This window comes from Oxyura jamaicensis, chromosome 6 (assembly GCF_011077185.1).
Source record: "Oxyura jamaicensis isolate SHBP4307 breed ruddy duck chromosome 6, BPBGC_Ojam_1.0, whole genome shotgun sequence".
In the NCBI taxonomy this organism is placed as follows: Eukaryota; Metazoa; Chordata; class Aves; order Anseriformes; family Anatidae; genus Oxyura; species Oxyura jamaicensis.
Genome location: NC_048898.1, coordinates 4,328,450 through 4,355,418, shown reverse-complemented (window position 1 = coordinate 4,355,418; position 26,969 = coordinate 4,328,450). Strand labels below are relative to the sequence as shown.

Sequence of the window (26,969 nt, the reverse complement as noted above, 5' to 3'; positions counted from 1 at the left end):
ATTCTGTGCTTCCTGACAAAACATGGGTTGTGTTGTTGGGTCTTACATGTGCCTTTTATAGTCAGGGGCTCACTGCATGTTTGAATTACAGTTCTTTAACTAGTGTCTATAATAACTGGTGTTGTAGAACTCATGGCTCAGATTTTAAATTAGGCACTATATTTTCTACTTCCTTAAAGGCTTTAAAACTCACAAATCAACTTCAAAATAATGTAATGAAATTACCAGCCCCTTCTGCTGGTTCAGCTGTAACTCAGGGGAGAAAATACACATAAAAATGTGTACAAACAAGGTAGGTGGTACAAACAAGATCTCCAATGGAAGCTGGGCACCGTAATTGCCTTTATAATTCTTCCGTTCATTGCCCTCAAGATTACAAGTAGCTGTAGATGAAGGAAACATGAAGACTGAACATGTGTTTTGCTAGAATGTACATAATAAGCAATAATAATGCATTAGTCATACAATCTCTGAGCCACTGAAGATACAACCATCGTAATTGGATTCCTTATTCCAAAATACAGACTTTATAATGTATATTCTAGCACACACATTGTTTCATGTTGCATGTTTTTTATTTATTTCTCCAATTATGCAGAAATTTCTTTGGTTTGTAGTAAGCTGCGCAAAAGCCACAGATATTAAAGGAATAAAAAAAAGAGGAATGGAGTTGACAAAGTGAATACTGGAGTCACACCAAAACAAACAAACAAAAAAACCACTTTAGACTTCATCACCTTAATTGATACTTTGTTATTGATTTTTCACTTTCCTATGGATTATCTTGTTTGTTTTAAAACAGACTACAGGAAAGATTTTCAAATCTGCAAATGGGAATTCAAACACCCAGGTGACACTCACATCTTCACTTCTTGCAACAGTTGAGCACTTAACCTTTTTGATAGAATGCTACTTCCTCTCTCCTCCTGCCCAGACTGAAATTTATAGAAGACTGTAAGCTATACAAAGCGCTCTGACTAAGCTTCATGAAGCTAGTCTCAACTATTACCTTCCAGGAAACTTGTTTGCCAATGAAAGCAAGCAGTTGTATCAGAATGTTGTGCAGATGGTGGCGGATATATCTTATTAACATTGGGTGGCATGCATATTAAAAACATGGTATATATCACAACATTGTCTTCTTACCTACCGTAAAAGGGGCTGACACTAATTTCTGCCACCCAGTTAAAATTAACCGACTTCTGAAAAATAATTACCTATGGTTCAGTATAAAAAACATCTACATAGAGTCTATTTTTTATCCAGATGAGATTACTCCCCACATTCCTCACCAATAACAATCACAGTAATCTTATATAAAAATATTTAGCTACATTTAAGAAAAGGATCGTGTTTTCCTCTTCAAAAAATAGTAACATCAAGCACTCATTCCAGCACATCAGAGTTTTGTTAGCATTACACTATTCTTTGTAATATAACACTTTCATATCACAGTATTAGCCTCCTAGCCATCTGTAATGTGAGTCATATCCTCAGAACAGCGCAGGCTTCATTCTACATTGCCTCATATCAGCCAGCTTCTCTTGAAACAAACTGTACTACCCAGAATACATATGTATTACATATACAAGTCATTTCCAATTCAGAAATGCATTTCATTTCATGTTACACCTGTGACTCAGAGTGTAATATACTAACTATCCGCCTTCCAACAAAGGATCACGACAGACAGTGACAGAAACCCTTCAGTGAGAACTTTTCCTACAGCCACTTGCACCCAAATAGTTTCTGTACTTTTAGGGCTAAATGATTAGTTTTCCCTTATTTCACTAATCCTTAACAACAGTTTCCAAGCTGTGCTACTGATACAAATGTGGGACAGCAGCAAAAATTAGCACTATTGTTATATGAGCTCAAAAGCTCTTTAACACTTCCAATTCCGAGCCAGTAACTTGTCTTTCATTGAAGAACAGCTTTCCTTCAACATGAATGATGCTGGACCATATATTTCTGTTCATCCCTATTGACACTGGCAATACGTATGTCACAATGACAGAAAATAGAGAAAAATCTGTAAATCAGAATCGTGGCTACGAGCTGGGCTGGAGCACCTCTCCAATGAAGACAGGCTGAGGGAGTTGGGGTTGGTCAGTCTGGACAAGAGAAGGCCCCAGGGAGACTTTAGAGTGGCCTTCCAGTGCCTAAAAGGGGCCTACAGGAAAGCTGGGGAGGGACTCTTTGTTAGGGGGTGTAGTGATAGGACAAGGGGTAGTGGTTTTTAACCAAAAAAAGGAAGAAATTTAGATGAGATATCAGGTAGAAATTCATCACTCAGAGGGTGGTGAGGCACTGGCACAGGCTGCCCAGAGAAGCTGTGGCTGCCCCATCCCTGGGGGTGTTCAAGGCCTGGACTGCTGGGAGGTGTCTGTGCCCAGGGCAGGGGTGTTTGAACTGGATGGGCTTTAAGGTCCCTTTCAACCCAAACCATTCTATGATTCTGTATTAAATCTTTACATCTTCCTAATTAAAAAAAAAAAAAAAAAAAAAAAAAAAAGACATTGAAAATAAACTGTTTCCCACAAGGTAAGCAACAAACTCTGTGAGGCAATCTGCATGCAGTTGCCATTAAGCATTAAGCTCTTCTCATTGAGAGTCTGAACTTACAGACAGTATTTGTTTTACAACTTAAGGAAGCCAGCCACCACGGCATCTCAGCAGTCCTGCACTTTTTTTTTTTTTTTTTCCTTTTGGTTTAATTTTTGCATATAACTTTAGAACAAATTTTGAGATATTGAAGTGAGAAGCTTTTGTCTATCTGACTGAACAAAAGGAAATGACTTAAGAGAAATAGTGACCTTGAGTGGCAGGCAGTTGCCCTTAATTTGCAGGTACTGAAGTATGAATACCAGCAGTATTCATGGAGGTTTATTTTTTTTGAAAGCTTATTAAGCACAGTAACTTAAAGAATTATGCACAATTCCTTGCTATCCAAAAGAACATAGGCTTGTATATAACTGTAGTATATGTTCTGACATGGAATAAAATGTACTTTGTAGCAGTATAAATTAATTGGCAACCATAATAAACAGCATTCTCAAATCTAAACCCATGATGCATTGGCGCTGTAACAACATGTTAAAACTTCTATATATTAGCAATAATAATGAAACACATTTTTCCAAACCCACTGAACTACTGATAAGTGTGCTTTAGCTTCATGTATAACCCAACATGGCAAATTCTAAACTTAACAAACACAATTTCTTTTAAAGCCTCATCACACTAATTACATCCATCAAGTGTTTAAAATACATCTTGTCAGCTAAGAGCAGAGGACTTCAATTAAATGTAAATCCTTATTCAGCACTCTAAGCTGTTAATGGCTCAAACTCATTAATGAGATGATGAAAAGAAAAGACTTCTACATACAGACTCTATAGTGAGAATTTATTACTGGTACTCATTAATTCTACCTAAGCTCATATACTTAAGAAGTTGTCCCACATTTGTCAACACTCTAAATATCAGCAGAGAAAGATTCCAAAGTATTCTTTGTGACTATCTGTGTAGACTGAATTTGGGGCTTGACAGTCTCAGAGACGATCCTTTTCCCTAAGATCGAGGGCTCCCAGAATAGCCAGTGTGACATGCTAACCAACTGCAATCTGCTGTTGATTCGAACTTTAAGACAACTTCGGTGCAAAGCTTTGCTATTGATGTTTGATAACTTTTTGTACAGTCCCAGCAGTTCACTGGAAAATTTCCAAATCTTTCCTTAGGCATCCGGCCACATGGCTACCCCAAACTGGTAACAAAGTTCACCTACCTGAGAAATAAAATATAGAAGAGTCAGTCTTTTAAGCTATGTGGGTAATAAGGCCTTATGCAGGACAGAGGAAACTGTCCAAATGGCATTTTAGGCTGTCCAGCATTTTAATTTTTCAATAAGTACTATAAAACACTAATGGCAGACTATACAACATACCCAGGCTCATGATTTTTTAGTATTATTGTGGACAATCCTTTGTTGAAATTAGTTCAGAAAAGCAGTTCCAAGAGGTTTACAGAACTGTGGGCGAACTACAGGGCTTCTACTACAGCAGTATCATGGTCTCTGACATGAAAGCTAGAGGAGCACACCCCTCATAAACTTACAAATTTCATTTCAAACTAACAACATTAGAATTCATGAATCTTAATCCCTGTTGTAGATCGTCGGACTTTCTATATGTGCTTCTAACTTTAAAGAAGGTTATTATGGGAATTTCCTAGCAGCAAGACTCCCCAAGAGCAGGTTTACTTCTCATAAAAAGGAAATGTATCATTATTTTGATTTATTTTTTTCAGATTTCTCTCTCCCACACACTTTATTTCCTCTAGTTCTGAGTCCTCTTCTCTTTTGATTACCTATCTCCCAGAATTAAAGAGAATCCAAGACAATCCAAGAAGATAGGTGTACCAGATGCCCTTGAATTCTAGTTTACCAAGTTCTGCAGAGCTCTGCAAAGCCTTGTTTACAAAGTCAGCTCCACCAGCAAGCAAGCTTTCAGCAAAAGAACATTGAGAAATTTTCACAATAGTTTTAAATTGCCTCTGCCAGTAGAGAAGACTCATTGATCAAGTAACAAGCAAAATGATAGAGTGAAAAAAATCGTGCTCGAATACTCAGGGGGAAAAAGAAAAAAAAAAAGCCAACCAGGGTTTTGGATATTCATACATTCTGCAAAAACCCAATCAATTTTAAGTGAAAATTAATGTAATGTTCAAAAATTGTTATGCATGAGAAAACAAAAGTTACCTCAAATTATGAGCCCTGCTGCAGCAGCATTCTGATTAGTTACAAATAATTGATATTTTTGTATCACTGCTTTACCTGGGCACTATATAGATATAAGAGACAGGACATGTCCTAGTGCTGCAAAAAGGAAGCTGATTTAGCTGCCTAAGGTTAATTTCACACTGGCTGAATTATTAATTAATCTCTCCCACATACATTTTTCTGTACTTGAAAAGAACTCTGCAAACACAAGTCCTCTGTTTATCAATAGGATAGTTTGATGCAGACAACTATGCAACAGTATATAGACAATATTTCTTCAGCTGACCTGGTTAATGAAAATGCATGGTTATAACAGGCTCCCTTAGAACTGCAGATGAACAATCCATGATCCCTTTAACCTCAGCACCACAGAAGGCTTTGCATCTATTTAGTAGAGTTGTTTCAGAAGAGTTTAATCAAAAATTTCCCGTCTACATTCTAAAAAAAAGAGGCTTTTCCTTTTTTAAGAGGTTTCAAATAAAGCACACGTTTTCACAGACATCCCTTCTGAATATCTATAGCCTGTGCCCCTTACATGAGCATTCATTCAATTTAATGCTTGTTTTATACAGTTTAAGACCTCCTCTTCCATGTCTCTGTAGCCTCAACAGAACAAGAAAAACAAACAACACTACATGTTATTTCCAGCATAAATCTGTATGTCCAATTTTGTTGAATGAATTCAGGAGAATGTATTAAGAGCTTTGAAGGGGGAGGGTAGCTGGCAGAACTGCAAGAGCTGAGAGAAAACCTGTGCCAGGCAGTAGATGAAGCAGGAGTGAAAGTGGAAATACACCTGCTACGTATCTTTTGCTAACACACTGCAGTGGTGCTGCATGCTAGTGTAAGAAAAAAGAAAGAAAAGGATTTGCAAAGGAGCATTAACTTTGAAAATGTGTAGGGATTGAACTGTTTGGAAAAACAGCCTGGAATAAAAGAATGCCTCAACCCCAACCACTCAAAACCAGCGGGCACCTGAAAATACAGCCCTTCCCTGTTTCTTAGTTTATATACTGTAGAAAACATTGTGATCGTTATTTAGGCTTATTTAGTCACTAATGGTAAAACGTGGATAGCTGGAAATGAAACATCCATTCAAATTCATTTCTGACTGTATCTGACTTGGTTCCTTCATGTGTTGGACCAGTTGCTAATTGACCCAAAATCAATGGTTATCACTTGGATGAGATGATCCAAAAAGATCCCTTTCCAACCCAAACTATTCCACGATTCATGATAGTACTCTAAACTGATCCTCTAAGTCAAACTTCTAACTCAAGATTTGTAGTGAAATAACTTGACTGTGAGTCCTTTCCAAGAAGTACTGGAAGTGTCCAGTAACTTCAGAGACATCTGTATCCTTTGGAGAAGACTATCTTTTGGACTCAGGAAGTTGATTTTTTTCTTAGTGAGGATTCACCAACACACTTAAAAGAGTGTACACTGAAAAAGTCTGCTAATGCCCCGGTACAACTTGAAGTCTCATCAGCATTACATTCAGCTGTCCGATGAGCCCACCAAAAGTGGCTGAAAAGAAGCTGCTCTCTAAGCCATATCTTCATATCTAATGGAGGAATTTGAGTAGACCTCCATGGTAAGGTCTGTAAAAGGGCCCCTTATTGGCAAAACCATTCTGAATGGGTGTTCAGGGTGGTTATATTACCTTTACAATTACCTTTACATTAATTTTATGCCTCTTCTGCTGCTTTTATTCTATTTATAAGAGCATGTCTAATGGACAAACAGTGCACTTTCCTGGCTCTTCAAAAGCAGCATTTAGCTTTCTCAGGTTAACTAGCAGCTCAGGTGTGTTATTTTTTTAAGGAAGTGCTGTTCTATTTGGCAGTAGTAATACTGAGTGTAAGAAGAGCAATACATAACAGCAATAGCTTTGTGCTTTCCTACTCCATTAAAGTTCCGGAAATCAAAGCTTGCAGAGCCTGTGGGAAAGAAGCCAGGGACCATTAATGTTCTCTTTGTTTTAAGCTTTTATAATTTTAGGAGTTTAATTTCAGGCTTGTAGCGTACAAGCTGTGGAGTTGAGGCTGAAGTAAAATACAGCAAAGCAGCCCTCTGGTTGTCTTTCCACAGTCCTAATGCAAAATTTATTTCAAGGCATTTAATATATTTTTCCCTACTTGGAATAACTGTGGGAGAGGTTTAATTTCTAATAGCTATGGGGGAGAGAATTTCCAATCTTCAGTAACAGTCCTTTGAAATGTCCACTAATTTTGTACCACAGATGCTATTTGATTTTGCAACAATGAAACACCTCCTGTTTCCGTAGTGGCCCGTTTAATATGTCCCCAGACCTCCCTGAGAAGTCATGCTGAGTGCGCAATACCTGACTATCATCTTTTAAACCCTGAATTTCTTGCCAGTGGACTGGATGAACCTGGGCTGGAGCAATGACTAGGACAGCACACTCATCTCTTCATCCTTGCCGTCAATCCAAATACAGCAACAACTCTATTGACAAAAGCAGGAAATCACTCCTGTACCCTCATTCCCTCTTTTGTTTGGCTCAGATGGCTCTATTGGAACGAAAGACAAGTTAAGATTTTTCCAAACGATAAGCGTCCCACAAAACTCAAAGGAAGACAGAGTTTATAAAGAATGTACTGGCATGAGGACTTTGTGCATAAGTTACCATAAAAGCCACAAGGATATTTCAGAAAGTTTAACCTTCGTAACTAATTCATACATCAAAGCATTCCAAAAGGTTAGCTGAATTTTACAGAAGCCTGTCATATGCTGCAGCTTGTAAATCAGTGCTATGAAAGTAGGACACTGATATTAAGCTGACAGGAGGCCTCAGCATTTAACAATTTCCTCACTAAATAAGCATGACTTGTGATGGCTGCAACAAATCCACTCTTCTCAGTATCAGCTTTTCAGCCACTGGGAGGGATGGAGACAGGGAAAAGCAGCCTAACTTGCCACCTTCCCGTCTCAACACGGCATATAGCAGCTGAGGTGTGCCCCTTCCTTAGCACCCACACACTTGGGTACGGCACAAAGACCAGTCTGGAAAAGCTGACACACAATGCTGCTGTTGAGGGACAGACCCCAAAACCACAAATGGCCTACACTCTTCAAAGATCTTTGCAGATGTGTTACACTAACACAACATGCAACATTAGTCCTGCTGAATCACAGTCCCTTATCAAGCTTACAGAATTGCTTTATCTACCATTCAGAAAATCCGTGATGTCTGTAAATAAAATGAAGCCAGCACTACAGAGAAACAATTATTTTGTCACAAGCAGCCTTTTTTCCATTCTATCTTTCAAAGGTTTGATGGATTAAATAAATATTCATTAGCTCCTGTTACTCACAGAAGCTGTAGGAGGGGGCAAGCAGGCCAATCTGTTCAGTGGAGAGGATGATGGCACCACTGATTCATCATGTCTCCTGGAAAACAGGTTCAGGGTGTTCAGGCCATCTTGACTTGTAGATGAAAAACAGCTGATACTACCCTTTGCATCATGTCCCGAACTCTTCTCAGGGAAAAGACTCTGTTGCTACTACAACACTGTAAAGGGTGTGGTTTTACTGTTTCTGAGTTCTACAGGCTGCTTGCTTTCAATAACAGACTATAAATCTTTTTATCATTGTCTTTCCTGTGTTTAATGCTCCAGGTGGGAAGGTGTGACATTGGACACAGGTAATGTTCTGACATGTTGCAGCGTGTGTCCACCTGCACCCAATTCCTCCCAAATCAAAGGAGGCCACAGAACAGCGGATATTCAAATGCCCCAGTCAAGTCTGTCTCCCTGTGACCAAAATACCTCGTGATGTTTCTCTGATAGCCTCATAATGGTTTGTGTTTTTTGGGAAGACATCAGACATGGCCATAAAGACATAGATTTCCGTTAAATTTTACTCCCAACAGCAATAACATAGGAAAGGACTACATCTCTTTGGTTTCTTTGCTTGCTGCATGCAGAAGTAACTCATCAATCTGGCAAGTAATCATTCTTCTTACTTATAATTTTAGTATAAAACAAAACCAATCACTTAATTTTCCATTAATTTCTAATTGAGAGTAAACAGCTCATCAAGTCAGATATAGATCAATTAATAAATTGAGGATTATAACCTTCCTCCCCAACTGCTTCATAATACAAACAATTAGTTGTAATTAGAAATAAATGTCATTCCTTTAAGTAATTTTAACAACAAAAATATTGAAACATCTTTCATTAGAGATTCTTGAAGCACTTGACAAGACTAGGCAAGCATTATTAATGTCATTTATACAGAAAAGACACCTGATCTGGTTTCCTTATGGACAATGGTTGAACAGGGAGCAGATGCTCAACCTCCCAGTGCTGGTCTCCAGCTCCATCGTTAGATCTTTGTGACTGCCTGTTCTACACAACTTACAATTTTGTTTAATCGAGCCAGAACAGATTTCCATTTCTATTTATACCTTAAACCTAGCATTCAAATAAATGTTGGACATAATCAGTACATAGGTAAATGTCCAGTTCTCTCATTCCTCACTGTACTTGAGAACTTTTTCAAATGGTTAACTCTGCTTTTGAGATGGGTGGGAAGAACAAGGAGAAGGGAGGCAGGAGTGCCCGAGAACCACCAGAGCAACTTTATGGGTTTTCCTCCAAAGCAGATATGCCACAGCTCTCAAATGTGCAGAACAGCTTTAAACATGCAAGGGAGCTACTCTGTGTAGCTCTCACTTGCAGTTAAGGAACCCCAGTGGAAAATGCCTTCACCCTGTACGTGGTAAAAATTGTGTCTTTATCTTATGTAGCATGGTCTACCATCTACCTCAGTAGCAGAGCTCACGTTTTCAGTTCTCAGACTAGCATAATCTCAGTTTATACAGTTAAAAATGTTTATATACTAATCTAAAAAAAAAAAATAAAGTTTAGTCATTATTTCTTCTTCTTACAAAAAGTAGAGAGAGAACCCACAAAGAGTGGGTGGAAGAGCATGAGTCAGAAAAAGTGAGCGAAGGATTACACAGCAGCAAGGGAGCAGCCCCAGACACTACCATCTGAATTTAGAAAGGTGCAGAATATATTAAATTAAGATATAACCTTAATCCCATGAAATCATGCTTTCAGAAGTGTTGCTTGAAGTTCTACAGCCTGTCAACCCATAAAATAAAATTACTCGGAGCTTATAATCACCGCAGAAATCAAATAGGCCTGTTTTGGTTTGGCAGGTTTTCCTCCTACATTGTCAAATATAAATGATGATTGCCTGCAGAACTTTAGAGAAACATAAATGCTTTGCTGCATGACAGCAGAACAACACTGCATTGGAAGGCATTTATATTTTTCATTCAAGTAAACAAATCAAAACCTTCACAATAGCCATTCCAGCAATTATGACCACCATAATAAATCCAGAGCTTGAGTTTTTAATTTCAGTTTTAAAAAACTCATTCCACTTTGTGAATTATGGTTATTCTTTCTAAAGTGACTCATGATCTGATGTGAATACATGATTGCTTAGAAATTAGTGTATAGTTGGAGTATTGTAAAATTATTACTGTGGATGTCTATCCAGGTGAATATTTCCTAAAAAAATGAAAAAAATAACTCAATTCAGATTTTGTATTTAATGTCTAGTGTTAATAAACATTAACTACAGCTGAAGTAATAACTTTGTACTTACAGCGTTAAACAAAATTAAGTTTCATTTTGTGTTAATCCTCACATCTTCCTTTCTAATTATTTGTCCTATCCAACATGTCTTAGTAAGAGCGCACTGATATTGTGGTTATCATTTCCAAAGGACTGAGGTTTAGTGTTCAAAATCCAGCTTAATTAAGGACAAGCAATGATCTAGCCTGGAAATTACATATCTATTAATTCACTCTTAATACTACAAATAGAAATGAAAGATGTATCAGATGAAAACAGACAACTTTAAATAGTTCAAAAGATTTGGATTTTTGTTGGTTGTGTTTGTTTGACGTAAGAAATATTATTATAAAGTGACATACATCGAGCACACAAAGTCAGGCTTGCCTATACAGAAAAGATGGGATTATTGAGAAGGAACATGAAGGAACACAATACTCCATCCTCTATGCAAAGGAAGCACATCCCCTACAGCAGAAGTAGCTCAGGGAAGTTTTCCTACATTCCTAAAAGAGGTCCAGCTACAAACTGCCAAATGCTGCTTTTCACCATCTCTCTCTGTGAAACATGATGGCACATGACAAGGGGGTACAAGTGGCATTTCAAAAGTTGAAAATTCTCTTCCAATCTAGTGGCTTCATTAGCATAACAAAAGAGATAGAATACTAATGAGATGATGGGCTCTACAGAAACCCTAAATCACACAAACAAATATCAACACGAAAATTGTTTTCATGGGATTAACATTGTGTGCCTCTGTTTAAAAAGCTCAGACCATGATGATCCATAATACAATAATCTACTTTAAATTCAGGGATGCTTTTGTGGAAGCAATAGCTCATAAATCGAACAAATTTATATACAGGGCATTTTACTATTTTTGCTCTCTCCTGAGCTAGTCACTGCAATTACACTGGGAAGTGTCAGGCTAGACCTGACTAGTAGGCTTTCTGAGCAGCCTATATATAACAACAGGTAGAAATACATATTTACAAGAAAATACAAGATATGCTACAACAGCTGGAGAAAAGATACCACTGAAAAAAACGTTTCTTAGCCTTTCATACATTATCCCTTCATGCACGTTGATCACATACCACACATCTGACTTTAAATAACATGCTTATAAGTGTTCTTGTTATATATATAGAAACAAAACCCTTTTAGAGAAATTCTATCAAAACCTTAACATCACTTCTGACAGGAAGTTCTACAGATGAATTGTGGACTGTGAATAAAAAGATTTTAATAGATCATTTTAAAATCAATTACATATCACTTGAATCAAATATTTTTAAACATTTCATTTGGCAATCTCCAAACCATTTTTGTTTCTACTAATCTTCCTTGATATCATGTTTATTACCTAATTAGAAATGAAGATAGACAGAAGAGAATAGATGAAACACTTGCATAGAAGAAATTATTATTTTGTGTAGATTTCTAGTCTATGGCATTCATGCCAGAACCCTATTTATGTCATCACTGTACTGTGCACAAGCCTTTTGAACAAAGTGTCCAGAAAACACCAACATACTCAACATACTCTTTAAACACTGCTGCCACTTCACTTAAGTGCTAACAGCAGATGTCTATAGTTCAAATTATTGCTACCATTGCCAACAGGCAATACTTTCATAGAATCATAGAATATTCAGAGTTGGAAGGGTCCCATAAAGATCATCAAGTCCAACTCCTGGCACTGCGCAGGTCTACCCAGAAACTTAGACCAAGTGACTAAGTGCACAGTCCAAACATTTCTTAAATTTATACAGGCTTGGTGCAGTGACTACTTCACTGGGGAGCCTGTTCCAGTGTGCAACCACCCTCTCAGTGAAAAATCTCCTCCTGATACCTAGTCTGAACTTCCCCTGCCTCAGCTTCACCCCGTTCCTGCAGGTCCTATCACTGGTGTTAATGGAGAATAGGTCACCCGCCTCTCCACTCCCCCTCGTGAGGAAGTTGTAGACCGTGATGAGGTGACCCCTTAGCCTCCTCTTCTCCAGGCTGAACAGGCCCAGTGACCTCAGGCGCTCCTCATAAGTCTTCCCCTCCAGGCCCTTCAGCATCTTCCTCGCCCTCCTGTGGACACTCTCCAACAGTTTCATGTCCTTTTTATACTGTGGTGCCCAGAACTGCACACAGTACTCGAGGTGAGGCCGCACCAGCGCAGAGTAGAGCAGGACGATCCCTTCACTTGCCCTACTAGCCTTCACTAGCCCTACTTTACACTTGTCAACAATTTATTTTGCTTGGTAAGCTGCTGCTCGTTTGTCTAGCTTTACTGTGTTCTGTAAGTTCCTTCTGGTTGACTTTCCTAAATTTGACAGACCTAAATAAATGTATACCATCAACACATTGTGCCATTTTCCCTTTCAGAGAAAACTTAAAAATACATGAATGTCATTTGAATACTTGAGGGCACCCTGCTGTTAACCTTTTGCTGCATGGAAAGCAGACACTTCATTCTTCCTCTTCTTGTCTGCCTCTAGCCAGGTCCTACCCCAGAAGACTACTTTCCCTTTCACCTCAGGCATATTTAGTGTCCTAAATAGCCCCTTGTGAAGAACTCTAGCAAAGGCTTTCTGAGAGTCCAAATAAATACTGTGAATGTGCTGTACTTTACCCACATTACCCTGTGAAACAATACTGATTATCTGCTGTGATAAAGCTGTTTTAGAAAATACAATTTTCTGGGTCAGTGCCACTTTTAAGAACCTAAGACAGTAGTAGTTGTTCCCCATCCACCACATCTACTAGACACAATAATTAGGAGACTGATAAAAAGCAGCTATGTGCAGTATCTCAAGCATTTACAGTACCATCCTCCCAAGAAACACGTTAAGAAGGAATTTCCAGCAGTGGTTCTCAGTTTTGTTCTTTGGTGAGTTCAGCTCCACCCAGTAATGTTATCCTTAATTCATTTTCCTTTATTTTCTGATGCTATGTTTAGTTCTAGTTTCCAATAGCATATGTTTATATTAGGCTAGACATACTACAAAGCACTAAGGCCTTGCAGTGTAAAGATACAGCTGTAATCTTCATTCATATGCACTGGAATAAATCTAGAAAATTTTATTACCAAACTATCATTCTGTAGGGAAAATTCAGTGAACAGTTCTTTCAATTCCTCTTTGAAAATCAGCGAGATGAATATGAAAATCAAGACTTATTATGTTAAAAACTGTCATTCAGCAATGGGCGTAGAATTAAATTTGATTAGAGTCTTATTGATGCAAAATGCAAAAGCATGTAAATGACAAATTAAAATCCATTTATTTTATGGTTGGCAAATAGAAGTGTACATAACAGTAGATGAAGACAGTGTGCAAGTATACAAGCATAGCTGGTATTCAGATAAAGGCATGTTTAGTTCAAGTAATGTCTGTCATTCTAACAATCCATGCATGAATGCCTTTATACTTGAGAAGCAAGATGAGAAAAATAACATTTTATGTGTGTTTTGTTTATAAAACACATGTATGAGATCAGTCACACTTTTGGCTATCCTATTAAGCTACCATCTTACAAAACCTATCACTGTCTCATCTGTGCTATTTTTCAAAGAGGAAAAAAAAAGTTTATTTGCCCTCCTTAAACCATAAACAGAGAAAAAATAATTTGACACAAATATTCCAAGTAAATACGTTTTTAAACACATCTTGCATATATAAAAACAGGTGCCAATGCCTATTAATGATAATTAAATACCATTACATGAAATCTCCAGATGATCTTCCTGGCACTATAATCCAAACAGAACTTAATCTTCTGAATGCTAATTTGCATACAAGATACAACCATACATGTTTACAGCTAAGCTACCAAATCCAAACACAAGCACCTTAACTTCTACTCCAGAGATACCATGCTGGGGTGAGGCATGTGGGGGAGGAGAGGACAGGCAGTCAAATCACCTAACTAACTTCTCATGAGCAAATTCAAACTAATTATGAACAAGGTCTCTTATCGCCGGCCATCTAGATTAGACACAGTATAATCCTAGTGGTATGAACAGTCCATCAAATTGAATGATGTGATGGCCATTCTTAAAGTAACATTTGGATGACCTCTTCAATAGGTTGTGGATTTTTTTTTAGTTCCTTTTTTTCAGACTCAGGTCCCCCAATTTCTCTTTAGGTAGCTAAAACATGAATTTAAAGTTTAGCTCTGGTTTAAACATTGTCCATAAATACCTTTTTGCCCTCAGTTCTACATAGTGTTTGCTCTTAACATACTTCAAATATTTGCTTATATTTAGAAAAGGCATAGCTTTTTAATATACAAAGACATTACAATACACCTATTGAGAAAGAAGCTTCAGAAAACTTGCTGTCATGTGAAAAAGTAGAATAGTGCAGTTTTCATACTCAATAAAATGTAGTCCCTTATTTACAAAAACCCAGAGGCATATCTGTCTTGAAGGTACAAACAGAGCACAGGGTTTCTCTTTCTTTTTTGTAATAAATTTAAGCAAAAAATAAATAAATGAAAAACCATTTCCAACTAGGTTACAGAAATCTCCATGTAATACAGAATATTGTTAGCTCATCTGCCTGCTATTGCCAGATCAAAGCTTAGATATCTTTGGGTCCTCACAGCCCCCCAGAAGGTTAAATATTCTCTTACATCTGTAACAGATCTGTTCTCTGCTTGCAAGTAAAATATTTCTTGCTTGTAAAAAAGCATTTTTTGGTGAGAGGAAGAAGGGAATGTAACTGCTGTGAGAGTTCAAAATTTGCTGTGGCTCAAAATCTCATTCCATTACAGTTTTATGCATCTCACCGCAAAAATAAGACTAAATCTTTTCTTGCATTATTTTCACAGGGATGCATTATTGCTAGCAAGTTTAAGGTTGTTTTAGGAAATGATTCGGTCAAGTTTCTAGAGCAAAGCAGAAAAGCATTTAAGCCTAATTGCTTGGAAGCTTACTCTTCACTAACTAGTCTGCATAATGACACAAACATTCTCTTTTCTCACTAAAAATATTGCAGCTCCCACTTGTCCTTGTATTGCCTGCCCTGTAACTCTAAAGTGAAACTGGAATAATGTAAATACACATACACACACAAACATATATAATGCTATCAACAAGTAGCATGTCTCACAATATTCCACAGCCTTCTGCAGATTTCAGGGTAAGTCTTCAGCCTCAGCATCTTCAACTATGCTTAAAATCGATCATGACAAACATATTACCTAAGGCTGACTCAGGAATGGATTTAAGCAGCTGGCTGAGATTTTATTAATGTGAGTCACCCACCTCCATAAGTGCAAATCCATAACAGAGCATGGACACTCATCAGTTTTATTGCAAAATTCATCTGAATACAGATACTTTATAAAAGGAGCAGAGGATCCCCAGAGAAAGATTTATGCGTGGTAAAACTTCATGTCTCCTTTCCACAGTCTACCCACAGGCTCAAGGATAGGAAAGACATCAGCAAAAGTCAAACGTGAAATGGTGAGAGCATTTCCCAGAAGAGGCACAAGAAAAAGAAAAACTAAAAGTACACGTGTTTCTGTTCAGATGCTGAGAAGGCTAAGGAATTGAGATGGGTAAACTTGAATACCTGTAAATGAATATGTTTCGAAGCATGTCAAAAATTTAGAAGAAGGAGACCGATTATTGGGACACTAGTTCCTGGGCATAAAGGATAAATAGGCAATAACTTGTCAGTAGAATAATCATGTGAAGAAATCATGTTAAAAACAGCTTAGAATCATATTAGGGATTGGTTAAATGTAGCAATAAAAATATAGAACCTCTACAAATTGAATGTCCATGTCTCAATACAGGAAAAATGTATTATTATGGACAATCTTCTATCTGCCACTTGGCACAGCTACCCTGTCATGCCCGGAGAAATTAGAATAATTGCTAGTAAAGGAGAAACAGCAATAATGGGAGGGTTTAGTTACTTCAGACATGCTGTGGTGCCAAACTTAATCTTTAGATTGTACTTCATAGAGTAGCAGATAGAAAACCTAAACACTTAAAGAAAACCAATCTGTGACACGGTCAGATGCAATGCTGAGGACCTCACTGAGAATATTACTATCAAGAGGACCGTCCGTAAGAGGGACGCTAATATATTCAGATGCAACATATCTACTGCACAGACAAAGCCCAAAACATCAATGCTATTAGCACTTGACTTTTAAAAGGTGAGCTAAATAAAAATGTGAGCTTATTGAAAGAAAACAAAATATCTAAAAGTAAGTACTGGAAATAGCATGAAGGTTATGTTAGCACAGAATAGTAGAAGGTCTCAGAGCAAGTATATACCACCCACTTGAAATAAACTTTTGAAACACTAACAACAAAAACCCTTTGTGTTTAAACAGGTTAAGAGAGGGCACAACCATGTCAAAAAAGATTGTGACATACTTAAATCAGTATTAACAGAAAGAATCAAGGAGGACTATGCACAGAAGCTGTGGCAATTCAAGAAAAAACAGATGGATCTTTCTGCATGTGCAGAAAATCTCTGGGAGGTTTCCATAAACGAATCCTTTTTGGACATTTTTGGACATGGTTCTGCAACAAGGTTAGCTCCAGCCATTCCTCTGACAGCACCTACAAGTCACTTCTGTTATTTCAAGGTAAAATTAATTCCTGGAGCGGTGTTATTTTGCTGGTTGAACACCATAATTATACAAATCCCGAGTTGCTAGTCAAGTTTAAAAGAGACGCATTGTTTTTCTTTCACCCTCACTGCTCCCTTACCTTCACAATTCTCTAAACCCTTATTCATCACACTCCAATAGGTATTTGATAGCTGACAGGATGGCAGACACCTAACAAAAATAGACTTAGACATTTTACAATGTGGAGGGTAGCCAGTGCCCAGGCAGCGAGTATCTATGGACTCGCTCTTGTCATAAGCAAAGGGAAGGCTGCACATCGGTGCTTGCTCAGGAGGAACTGATAGAAGGGGGAAGGAGAAGGGCAGGGGTGCACACAACTGAAGCTGGAGGCTGTGTGGAAGGTGACCAGGCCTGTTAAAATACACCCTTCTGCTTCTATTTTCTCCTGCCCCTGCCTCCCCAAAAGCCAGCTGGTATGCCTGATGCAGAGGGCAGCTGTTCTAATCCCCTTCAGGCCTCCCTGATGGCCCATGTAGGGACCCCAGGGTCCACGACCTCAAAGCAAGCTCCTGTCCTTCGTACAGCACATCCCCACTGGAGAGCTTTTACAGAAGTGAAAGAAAGAGCCAAGTGAAGGGTGGAGAGAGAGGGGGGAGTAAAATAGGAAGCAGGATAACAAAGATGAGAATCCAAGCACTTTTGGAGACAGAAAGGGGTTAAAAGAAAAATGATGATGACTGTAGTTCTGCAGTTAAAAGTAGCAGTGTTAAACACAGCACTGAAAAACAGGTATGGTGGCTGTTTTCTGCTTTACCTTGTAGCAGTTTCCTCTTTAGAAAGGCACTGCGTTAATCACGGTACGGCACGAAAGCCTTAGAGATTCACTAAAGCACTGCAGTTTTATAAATCTAAACAAAAGTTGTGCATAGCCTGTCACAAACACACACACTTCAAAGGCAAATAAATAAATAAATAAATACATAAAAATCTTTGAATGAGCTCTAAAAAGAAGAGTGAAGAAAACAAGTCATTCTTTCCAAAACCAACCCTTCATAGCTACCACCTTCACTTTAATCACTGTTTTCTTGAACAAAGCCTTAGGAGGAATGAAACAGATTTCAGACTAGTTTTAAAGTTACACCCTAAACACTCAAAAGTTGTGCACCATGCTCAGGCTTGGAGAAATCCCACCTGCCTGTGTGCACCTGGTACTCCAGACTGCTCTCCCTCTGCAAGCACGTTTTCTGCAGCAGTTTGCATCTCTTTCTGCAGCAGTTTGCAAGTATCTGGCGTAGAGCATCATCCCTGGCAAGCTGACCTAGCTGTGCTGCCCGCTGTCTCAAGAGCAGATGAGATGGAGACTCTCAGCTCTTCTCCCCGCCACTCCTGCCCACTCCTCAGCCCTAAACACAACATCGGGGGAATAATCTCAGGACACTGAAGGAACAGAAGGGCTTTCAATTCCTGCCCAGGCATTTTAGGCAGCTCATAATTAAACCTTCTGCCACAAAGCTTTTAAATATTTTTCTATTAACTTCTACAAGGTACTTTTTAAGCAGGTCTATTAAATAGTTCCATTGTGATTTCTAGAAGAAATGTTAATTTAATATGCTATGCTAGTCATTCGTCTCCTAACAATAGTAAGAGAAAAAGAAAAGCCTTTATAATACACAAGAGATTGGGATTTGGCAATTAAACCTTAATTTGGATTTGATTTAACAATGTGAGAATTCTGCCAGCATCAGCAACAGACTCTTAATATATTTGCATTAATGCACAGCCCATAAGCTAGCAGTGCTTTGAGGTTCTGAGCGCTCCAACACAGCTGTAGTTGCCAGATCAGCTGGTACATGGAAAAAACCTTCCCTGAGTTTGACTAGATTCTCCAGTCAGCTTCACTGAATCAAAACAGAAGCACCTACAAACTTCAACCTCAGAAAAGCTAATACATTACACTTCGTGTTAATCAGAAGCATATGGCCTTTCAAATAACATACAGCCCTCAGTGACTCAGCATTACTGTTCTCTGAAGGAAGGAAGGGCAGCGCATTAAACAGATCTTATGTCAGAACAGGAGACTTTCAGAATACCGGGATGAACCTAATTCATCTGTTTGTCATGCTTCAAAAATTATTTATAATTTCAAAATCTAAAGAGGAATGATACAGCATCGCCTTTGAAGCAGACAGCATTACAGTTCCTGCCAACCATTTACATAAGGGGTCCCGGTGTTCAGGGTCTCTGAGCAAGCCAAACAATTAAGTACGTGTCTGTGGGAGAATTTTGCTCAGAAAGATGTTCTCATGAGGCTCATATTGCATCATTACACTAGCGTCATTTCAAAAAGGTGCATAATTTAAAGATTAGCTCAAAGTATGTGTGCCCTGTCATTGACGAGGAGGAATTCATCCTGCTTGCAGTGATCCTGAAAGGAGGAAGCTCTGCACACAGATGGAATTGGCGTTTCATTGTAATATTAGGACTACCCAACTTGTGCAGATTTTCCAGAACAGTCTTAAAATTAATTCCTTATTACCAATCTAACAGCCCTGTCTACTTCCCATACATTTGAGTGATTACATTTTCCTGGCCTGAGTCTCAAGCTTATGATCTGGTATCATTTTATGTCTATATGCAAGCCAAAACCAGCTACCTACTTGAGCGGTCAGGAAACAAGAGTTCTCTCACATGACTCTGCCATCTAATACAGTAAAGGAACATCCCTCTTTTTTTTTTTTTTTTTTTTCATTCAGAATTAGACATTAATAAAAAGTATACTATGAATCAACATAACTGAAAATAATATAGAAATGAAAATGTTATTCATACGGCATTAGGATCCACGCCCCAAAAATCAATGATCAGCAAATGAAGTCTAGAGCAAATGATTTGTTGTGAAGGATTTGCTCAGGTCCTGAACTGGCCAGGGCTAATGTCTGCTTTAAATGTGTTATCAATTGTTACAAAGAAAAAGTAGGAAAAACAACGCTGAAGGGCCAGACTGTGGCCTTCCATTGGCTAATGCTAACCAATGGTATTACCAATACCTCATAACTATGTTCCACAGGACGTCACTATTTATCTAGGTCTGAAAGAACAGAAGACTGAGAATATAATCAGAATAAATTAAAAACTTTAGGATAAGCAGACTGAGAATATAATCAGAATAAATTAAAAACTTTAGGATAAGCAGAGCTCCTGCAAATTTATGACTCTCCCTTCTGCCCAAAGAGCACAGATAACCAACAATATTTCACACATGAGAGCCAAGACTCAATAGCCAGCAGGGCACTGTGCTGAAACAGTAGAAATCCCCAAGGATTTACAATTACTTTAAACTTCAAAGTGGTTCCCTTAGGTAACCCTTGCAAGGTCCATCACTTACCAGCAAGCAATGCCACTGATTCCCTTGGTCTAGATTTCACCCTATTTGTAATTAGAACCACAGGACAATGGTGAGGGGCTTTGACACCATTTTTGTTCTGTTTAAGGATGAAAACAGAACATTTCCATTTTGTTTTCTTTCCAGTGGCTGGGACACTGTTCCACACAGTAGAAAATCAACTCTTAAGTCCTGAGTTCTGCCTGAGAAACAGTCAGATCTGGGGGTGATTTTTACTTTTATTAGATATGCTCCTTTCAAATTAGGTAGAACTGGGAATTAAACTATCACCTCAGCCCCAAATCAGTACCTGAACTACCCAGTTACCCACACTTTTTAAAACCATTTGTTTGATTCAATCCATCCAGCTGATGAAATGTTGCGATTTCAGCATGAAAAAAATAAACACTTTTCTCAGCATTTTGGGGTTTTGTTCACTTGTTTGTTTTTAACTATCTCAGCTTCCAAAAGCAACTGCAGATGCAAAACTACTCTCCAAGCCCTGTGATCACAGACGCACTTCTAGTTGTAAACTATACTACCAGTGAAATGCAGAGGTGAATCCTTTAGAGCAACAGATTAGCTGTTAGGAGTCAGGAAACGAGGAAAAAAGCTCTGATGAGCGGTACCAGTGGTGCTTGGAGCATCCCAGGGAAGCTCCAGGCTTCTGTGGGCAGACAGGGCTGGGGGACAGCACTGAGCCCTCAGCATGCCTTTGCCACATGAACTAGATCCTGCTGCTGACACAAGACAATCCATAGTCAATGTATCATCTGCAAGGCCTTCAGGAAAATTAGCAGACTAAGTAATGAGAGAGAAACCCTTATCAAGGAGAATTTGCTGATCTTTTCCTCCCCAGGCTGCAGCTTCTCAGTTGCTTTAAACTGACCTAATTACTGACTGCTGCGAAAGAGGATGGGAAACAAAGTCTGGATTTTCTCTTCCTCCTTTGCGCTGGCACTAGACCTGGTACTGCACACACAGAGCAGAATTTGGCGTTTCACACAGGGCACTGATTCAACTGAAAACTATGTTTTGTTGCTATTTTCAAAGTCTTGTCCAGTTCCTTTTAGGCTGGATCAGTTCCTGTCTTTGGCTCAGCCCAAGCACCTCACAACCACACTTAGGTTAAAGGGGGCATGAAACCACATGTGGGGAAGGCCCCGGCTCCATCTAGACACAGAAAATAGCCATGGTCCTGGGCAGCTCTCCTCCTTTTACAGCAACTCCCTGTGATTCTGAGCAAATCCCAGCCACTGCTTCTTTATAAACATCTCCATCCTGCTCATGTTGTTGAGGCTTCTTTCACAGCAGGAGGCTACAAGACAGGAATCCTCCCTGTGCCTGCGAGACTGCAAACAAGACAATGTATGCAATGTTTAGCAGAGACAGATTTTAGACTTCCTAAAACATGACACTGTTTAGTGAGGCGTCGGGGAAGAACATTTGGCTACAAATTTTCCATAAACAGCCAATTTGCAAAAAAAAGACGTTCAAGTTCTAGAAATCTCTTTTCTATTTTCAGTTATTTATCTCATTACTTTATATAAACCAACTTCGTACTTGTGAGCTTTAATGCTGATTTCTGTCTGGTTTTTGGCTAGACCGCCACATTTCACAGATACAAACAGACAGAACTTAACTTCTGAGACAAACTAAAGGAGGAAGCAAACGGCAGCAGCTCCAGTTCTACAAATCAAGATGCAATAATTCAAAAATGAAATAAAAATCTTGTTTATAACCAGAACTACCATTTATATTTGTTCGTAAACAATCAGTTGATTTCTTTTCAGGACTTGCTCAGACAAACCATCTTTGAAGCTCCTCTTTGATGTTTCTCAATGACACTAAATAGACTAAAGGACAGTCTTTTGGCAATTCTCTAGGCCCTTGTCCTTGTTTAACCACTAAGAAGTCTCTCTTTCCGGCTTATCTCTAGCTCCACACCTGACAAACTCTTCTTGCAGGATTTTTTGTTAGTTCTCCCCCTCCATCTCTCTCATTCTGGACTGGGAATGCTTTCTAAAGCAAGCAACTGCTTTTGCAGATGACTCATAAAAAAACAACAAGGTCTTTGATGCAGCCACTGTTTGAAAATTTGTCTATATTTCCAGCTCTTCTGGGACCCACTCCAAAATGTACTGAAAGTGACGGAAGTCTCTGGTACCTACAGCCAGAAATCCAGTCAAAGAAATCTGCCGAAGAGCTGAATTTACCTTTACTTACATAAGGGGGAGCACAGTATAACTTTAAGGTCATATACTTCTTCCCATTTACTACAAAAAAATTGAAGGCATAAATAAAATTTTGCATGAAGATGTGAGATCATACCTAGCTTTTATATACTTACACAGTTGGCTTCTGAACATAATTGAAAAAATAATTGAAACAATTGGTTATTGATAAAATCAAAAAGAACACAAACTTCAGTTATATTAACAGGGTACAAGACAGTTGTTATTGTTATGTTTTGTTTTAGACTCAGAACACAGCCCTGTCAAGTTATCTTTGGAGGTTTTTCTTTGCAGCTTTTGCATTTTTCTTTGCAGCTTTGGAGGCTAGAAATTATTTCTCAAACTAAAAGCTGAAATCCAACACAACTCGAATTTGTTACACAGCACACAGACACAAGGCAGATCAGATTATGCTTCACAGAGTGCAGGTTCCTCAATTCTGAGCTGGTAAACCCCCACGGCTGCACAGGTTGGACCCAGAAGCCATCAGCCATGCAAGCAGAGTGTTACACAGAGGTGGTTGCCTTGTGGGCTTCCACTCAAGCTCATCTGCACAAAATGCACTGAGATTTTTCTTTCTTAACCAGTAAGGCAGGTATCTTTACCAAACAGGAAAAAAAAAAAAAAAAAAAAAAAAAAAAAATCCTTCAGCTGGATAAAAGGTACTTTTCACTTCAGAGATCCACTTGTGAAAATAATGTTCTAACAAAGGTCTTCAGGTGGAACATTGGGACCAAAACTGGGCTGAACTTAACACTGTTGTTCCATCGCTGACATGAGAACAGGTTGAGGAGCTCCTATATTTAGTGTAATTCTTTAGAATAAATTCAGAGGTTTTTTTTGTTTTGTTGTTGTTGTTGTTTGTTTTTGTTTTCCTAAATTACTATATTACAATTTCCAAAACTGTACATAATATTTCAGATTCTATGAACATTTACATCATTTATAATATATTTTAAGAGGTTAAAGTGTACGTGTTCAAGGTACAAAAGATTTTAACCTTTTGTTGCTTCTGCTCATCTCATCTATTACATCTTAGTATTTCTCAAAAATCAGGACCTTTATTTTAGAAAGGTGACGCTAAAGAAAAAGCTGTGAACAATTACGCTACTGCAACAAGAACTGTAGCGTAATCAAAATAAAATCTCTTCTGGCAGAAGCAAAACCCATATTGAGAGTTTTTTGCAGTCCTGTAATATGTGAACGAGGTGAGAGGTACCAAGATAACACTTAATTTAGGGGTCTTGCTGAAAAAACCTGGCTTCAGCCAAATATAATTTAGCTAAAGGACCTCTTCAGAAGCACATCACAGTTCATCTCATATCTGGTAGACAGAGAGGAAGAGGAGGAAAAGGAAGCAGAGAGACTTTAATCAAGCATTCTTGGAACTAAGACCAAAGATGTAAATAGAAATCCAGGACAATTCCAGAAACAAAGATGTTATTGCAAAAAATCAGCATGAAACATTCTTCATTGAAGCTAGCACTTAGCATATGGGTATTATTGTTAAATTCTTCCACTACTGTGCATCAGAAATATTAATGAAATCTTAGAGGAACAGGACTACTTAGACGAAGCAAGACTCATATGAATCAGGAGTATGACAAACATCTGTGATAGACCTGTCCTTAAAAATGGTGATCCTACCCTTCCTTTCATTTCAACAGTTCTTAGGATGCTCTTTGTTGAACTTATTCATGAAATTGGTATGTTCACTGCCAATCTATGAAAATGCTAAAAATATTGTTGATGTGTAGATAAATACTGAGAGCTCATCCTCGCAGCAAAAAAATTAAGACCAATTCTGCACAGTTTACCTATTCACTTCCTAAGCCATACATCTCTGAAGACTATGATCTTCCCGGTATTTTCCATGAATACTGAACTCAAAATATATGAATTCTTTCTTGGCTCACAGTTCCCATGAACATGCTGTAACAGCAGGTTCACTCAAATATAGTTTAGACTCTTCAATACTTTCACAGTGTATTACATAGCAGGAGAGACTACTTAAAGCTGTAGGCATAAACCACTTTATATACAAAACCTTTATTAAAGGTGATTTTTCACTTGATTAATTCCAGGAGAATTTGGTATAGCACGGTGAATAATAAAATAAAGTATAGCACAAGCTTTAGTCTCATCAAAACTAGCTTCTTGGACTTCACTGAGGACTACTGAGAAACTCATGAAAGGTTATTGAAATGGTTTTTGAGAGTTGACAAAAATACATTCCCTAATATAGCTGCTTTACTGGAAAGTGAAATCAGATTATGTAAGAATAGAAGTAGTATTTTCCTACTATTCTTAAACACTGAGAATTATCCTTCCCTTTTTCATTATATATTAAAATAAAGGTTAAGCCAGTGACTCAAAGAAATCTAATGCTGTAAATATTGACCTCCATAGGTCTGAAATGATGGCTGGTACCACTGAATCCTTGAAACATGGTTGGAAGAAGTAAGTGGAAAAGTTTTGTAAACTACTGTAGAATTTTTTAGTGCTTTGTGCACGTTGTGAAGTCTTAAAATGTCTGATAGCATAGACAAACGTGACTGACAACAAATTCTGTTCAAAACTAGCTAACACTGAAGAGCTGACTGATCTTCATTTGACATGATTATATAACCATGAATTAAGATAAGAACCCTCTACCTTTCTATTGTGAAATTCAATTTGATAGCCTCCTTCTTGACCACAAATGACAAGACCGTGTTTTTTTGTTGTTTGTTTGTTTGTTTGTTTTTTGTTTGGTTTGGTTTTAATGTAATGCAACAATAGTTAGATATTTCTTCACCACTTCATTACCCACATTAACATGCAGTGTGGAATATTCTATCTGTATGTCTGTAGAAAACCCAGCTTTTAAAATGATACTGAGTTGAAAGAGATAATTGGAATGAGATGAGTGAGCAATTCGTTTGTTCCTTCTCCCTGAGGACAAAGCCATTTTTCTTCGATGGAAATTCTACTATGTGGGGAAACAACTTTCTGAGGGAGAACTGCTTTGCACATAAACAGGTGTAGAGGCCTAATTTAAAAAAGATAATGCAAAACAGTTAATTCCATTGACCTCTGTCAAAAAGAGTAAGAAGGATTCCTACAAAGCTTCAGCTTCACAGAAAACCAGAATTTCTAAAAAGGCTGAATGAGAAACCCTAGACTGCATGTGAAACAACATACTCCCCAGTGGAGCCCTTAGCAGACCAGAAGTCCCCTGGGGAGGCTGGAAGTGATTATGCTGCTGCCAGTGGCTGCATAAACAAACGAAACCATGACCATGTCTGTTCTTTTATCATGGTATAAAATTCAATGTTGTCATATTTTCTCAATTAGTAAATTCTCAATTAGTAGCCAAGTTCACAGAGTAATCTTTCCTATTTGAAGATGAAAGAAAATGAGTCATACCTATTAGTACTGAAACTCAGGGACACACGCATTCTGCTTCCCAAAGTTCATCCACATAGAATGTTTATAACCCCACACAAGAGGAAGACTAGCAAAATAAACCTCAAGTATGTTTGGAAAGCATTTTGAATTTATGATGCAAGCAAGCTTTAAATACTACTGACTTTAAGTAGTACAAAACAGCATAGCATTAAGAAGTATTTATTGATATAACACCAATTAAATGCATAACCTGTCAAGCAGAAAAAATCCCCAATCCCATAATACACTAACACTAAATATAATTGACTCTGGTGGTATCTTTGTTAAAAAATTAAAGAAATAAAAATATAGGGTAGAACCCAACTATAATTCAAGCTGCAAGTCTAGAGAAATAATCCTACTGCTCTTTAGCTGATAAAACTGGTCTCAATCTGAAATAACTCTTAGGGAAGCTGATGAAAGACTTGCTAGCATTTTATCATGGGAATTGGATGGTGCCTGAGCTTCATTTCAGTGTCAGAGACCATTAGTCCTCTCTCTTTGTGATTTCAAATGGACCAGGAAACGGCTGTGGGGAAAGGAAAAGATAACAATTCTGATAAGCCAAGGAAAATAACTCAATCTGAAAAGGTGCTTGCTATCGCAAATACTTCTGAAATTCTAAGATTCTCACTCATAACTAACCAGAAAAATTTCCAGACATCTGAAATGCAGATCAGATGAAGCATTAGGGACATCAAAACTACTTAATCCGTAGTTTACAAGTGCTGTGGAAATGGGTCACTACAATTTATTATGTATAGGATACTGGAACACTGGTTGTTTAATTACATTTCAGGAGAAATGCAGGTGAATGGGAACTTTTTTTTTTTTTTTTTTTTTAATTCTGCCCCATTGTTCTAATTAGCCTGCACACTTGAATTTAGGAGGAAAAAGATTTTCAAGAAGAGCTGAAAATATAGCTGCTGGCAAAT

The 26,969-nt window shown here is 38.0% G+C and overlaps 2 protein-coding genes and 1 long non-coding RNA gene across 13 annotated transcripts in view; 1 reads left to right on the top strand and 2 right to left on the bottom strand.

The window, feature by feature from the left end:
* Positions 1-26,969, bottom strand: part of CTNNA3 (catenin alpha 3) — a 457,011-nt gene that overhangs the window by 257,420 nt on the left and 172,622 nt on the right. The window lies entirely within an intron of this gene.
* LRRTM3 (leucine rich repeat transmembrane neuronal 3) overlaps positions 1-26,969 on the top strand; it is an 85,130-nt gene that overhangs the window by 9,697 nt on the left and 48,464 nt on the right. Inside the window, exon 2 of one of the 3 annotated variants that reach the window (XM_035330615.1) lies at positions 25,015-25,065. The exons of the other annotated variants lie outside the window; for them this stretch is intronic. Coding sequence (XP_035186506.1) covers positions 25,015-25,020 — 6 coding nt within the window. The 3' untranslated portion in view covers positions 25,021-25,065. The remainder of the gene's footprint in view (positions 1-25,014; positions 25,066-26,969) is intronic. 3 annotated transcript variants of the gene reach the window in all.
* On the bottom strand, positions 89-17,483 carry LOC118169358. The gene is made up of 3 exons (XR_004752040.1): positions 16,924-17,483; positions 11,941-11,954; positions 89-99 (listed from the first exon to the last, which is right to left on the bottom strand). It is a non-coding gene; the product is annotated as an uncharacterized LOC118169358 (long non-coding RNA).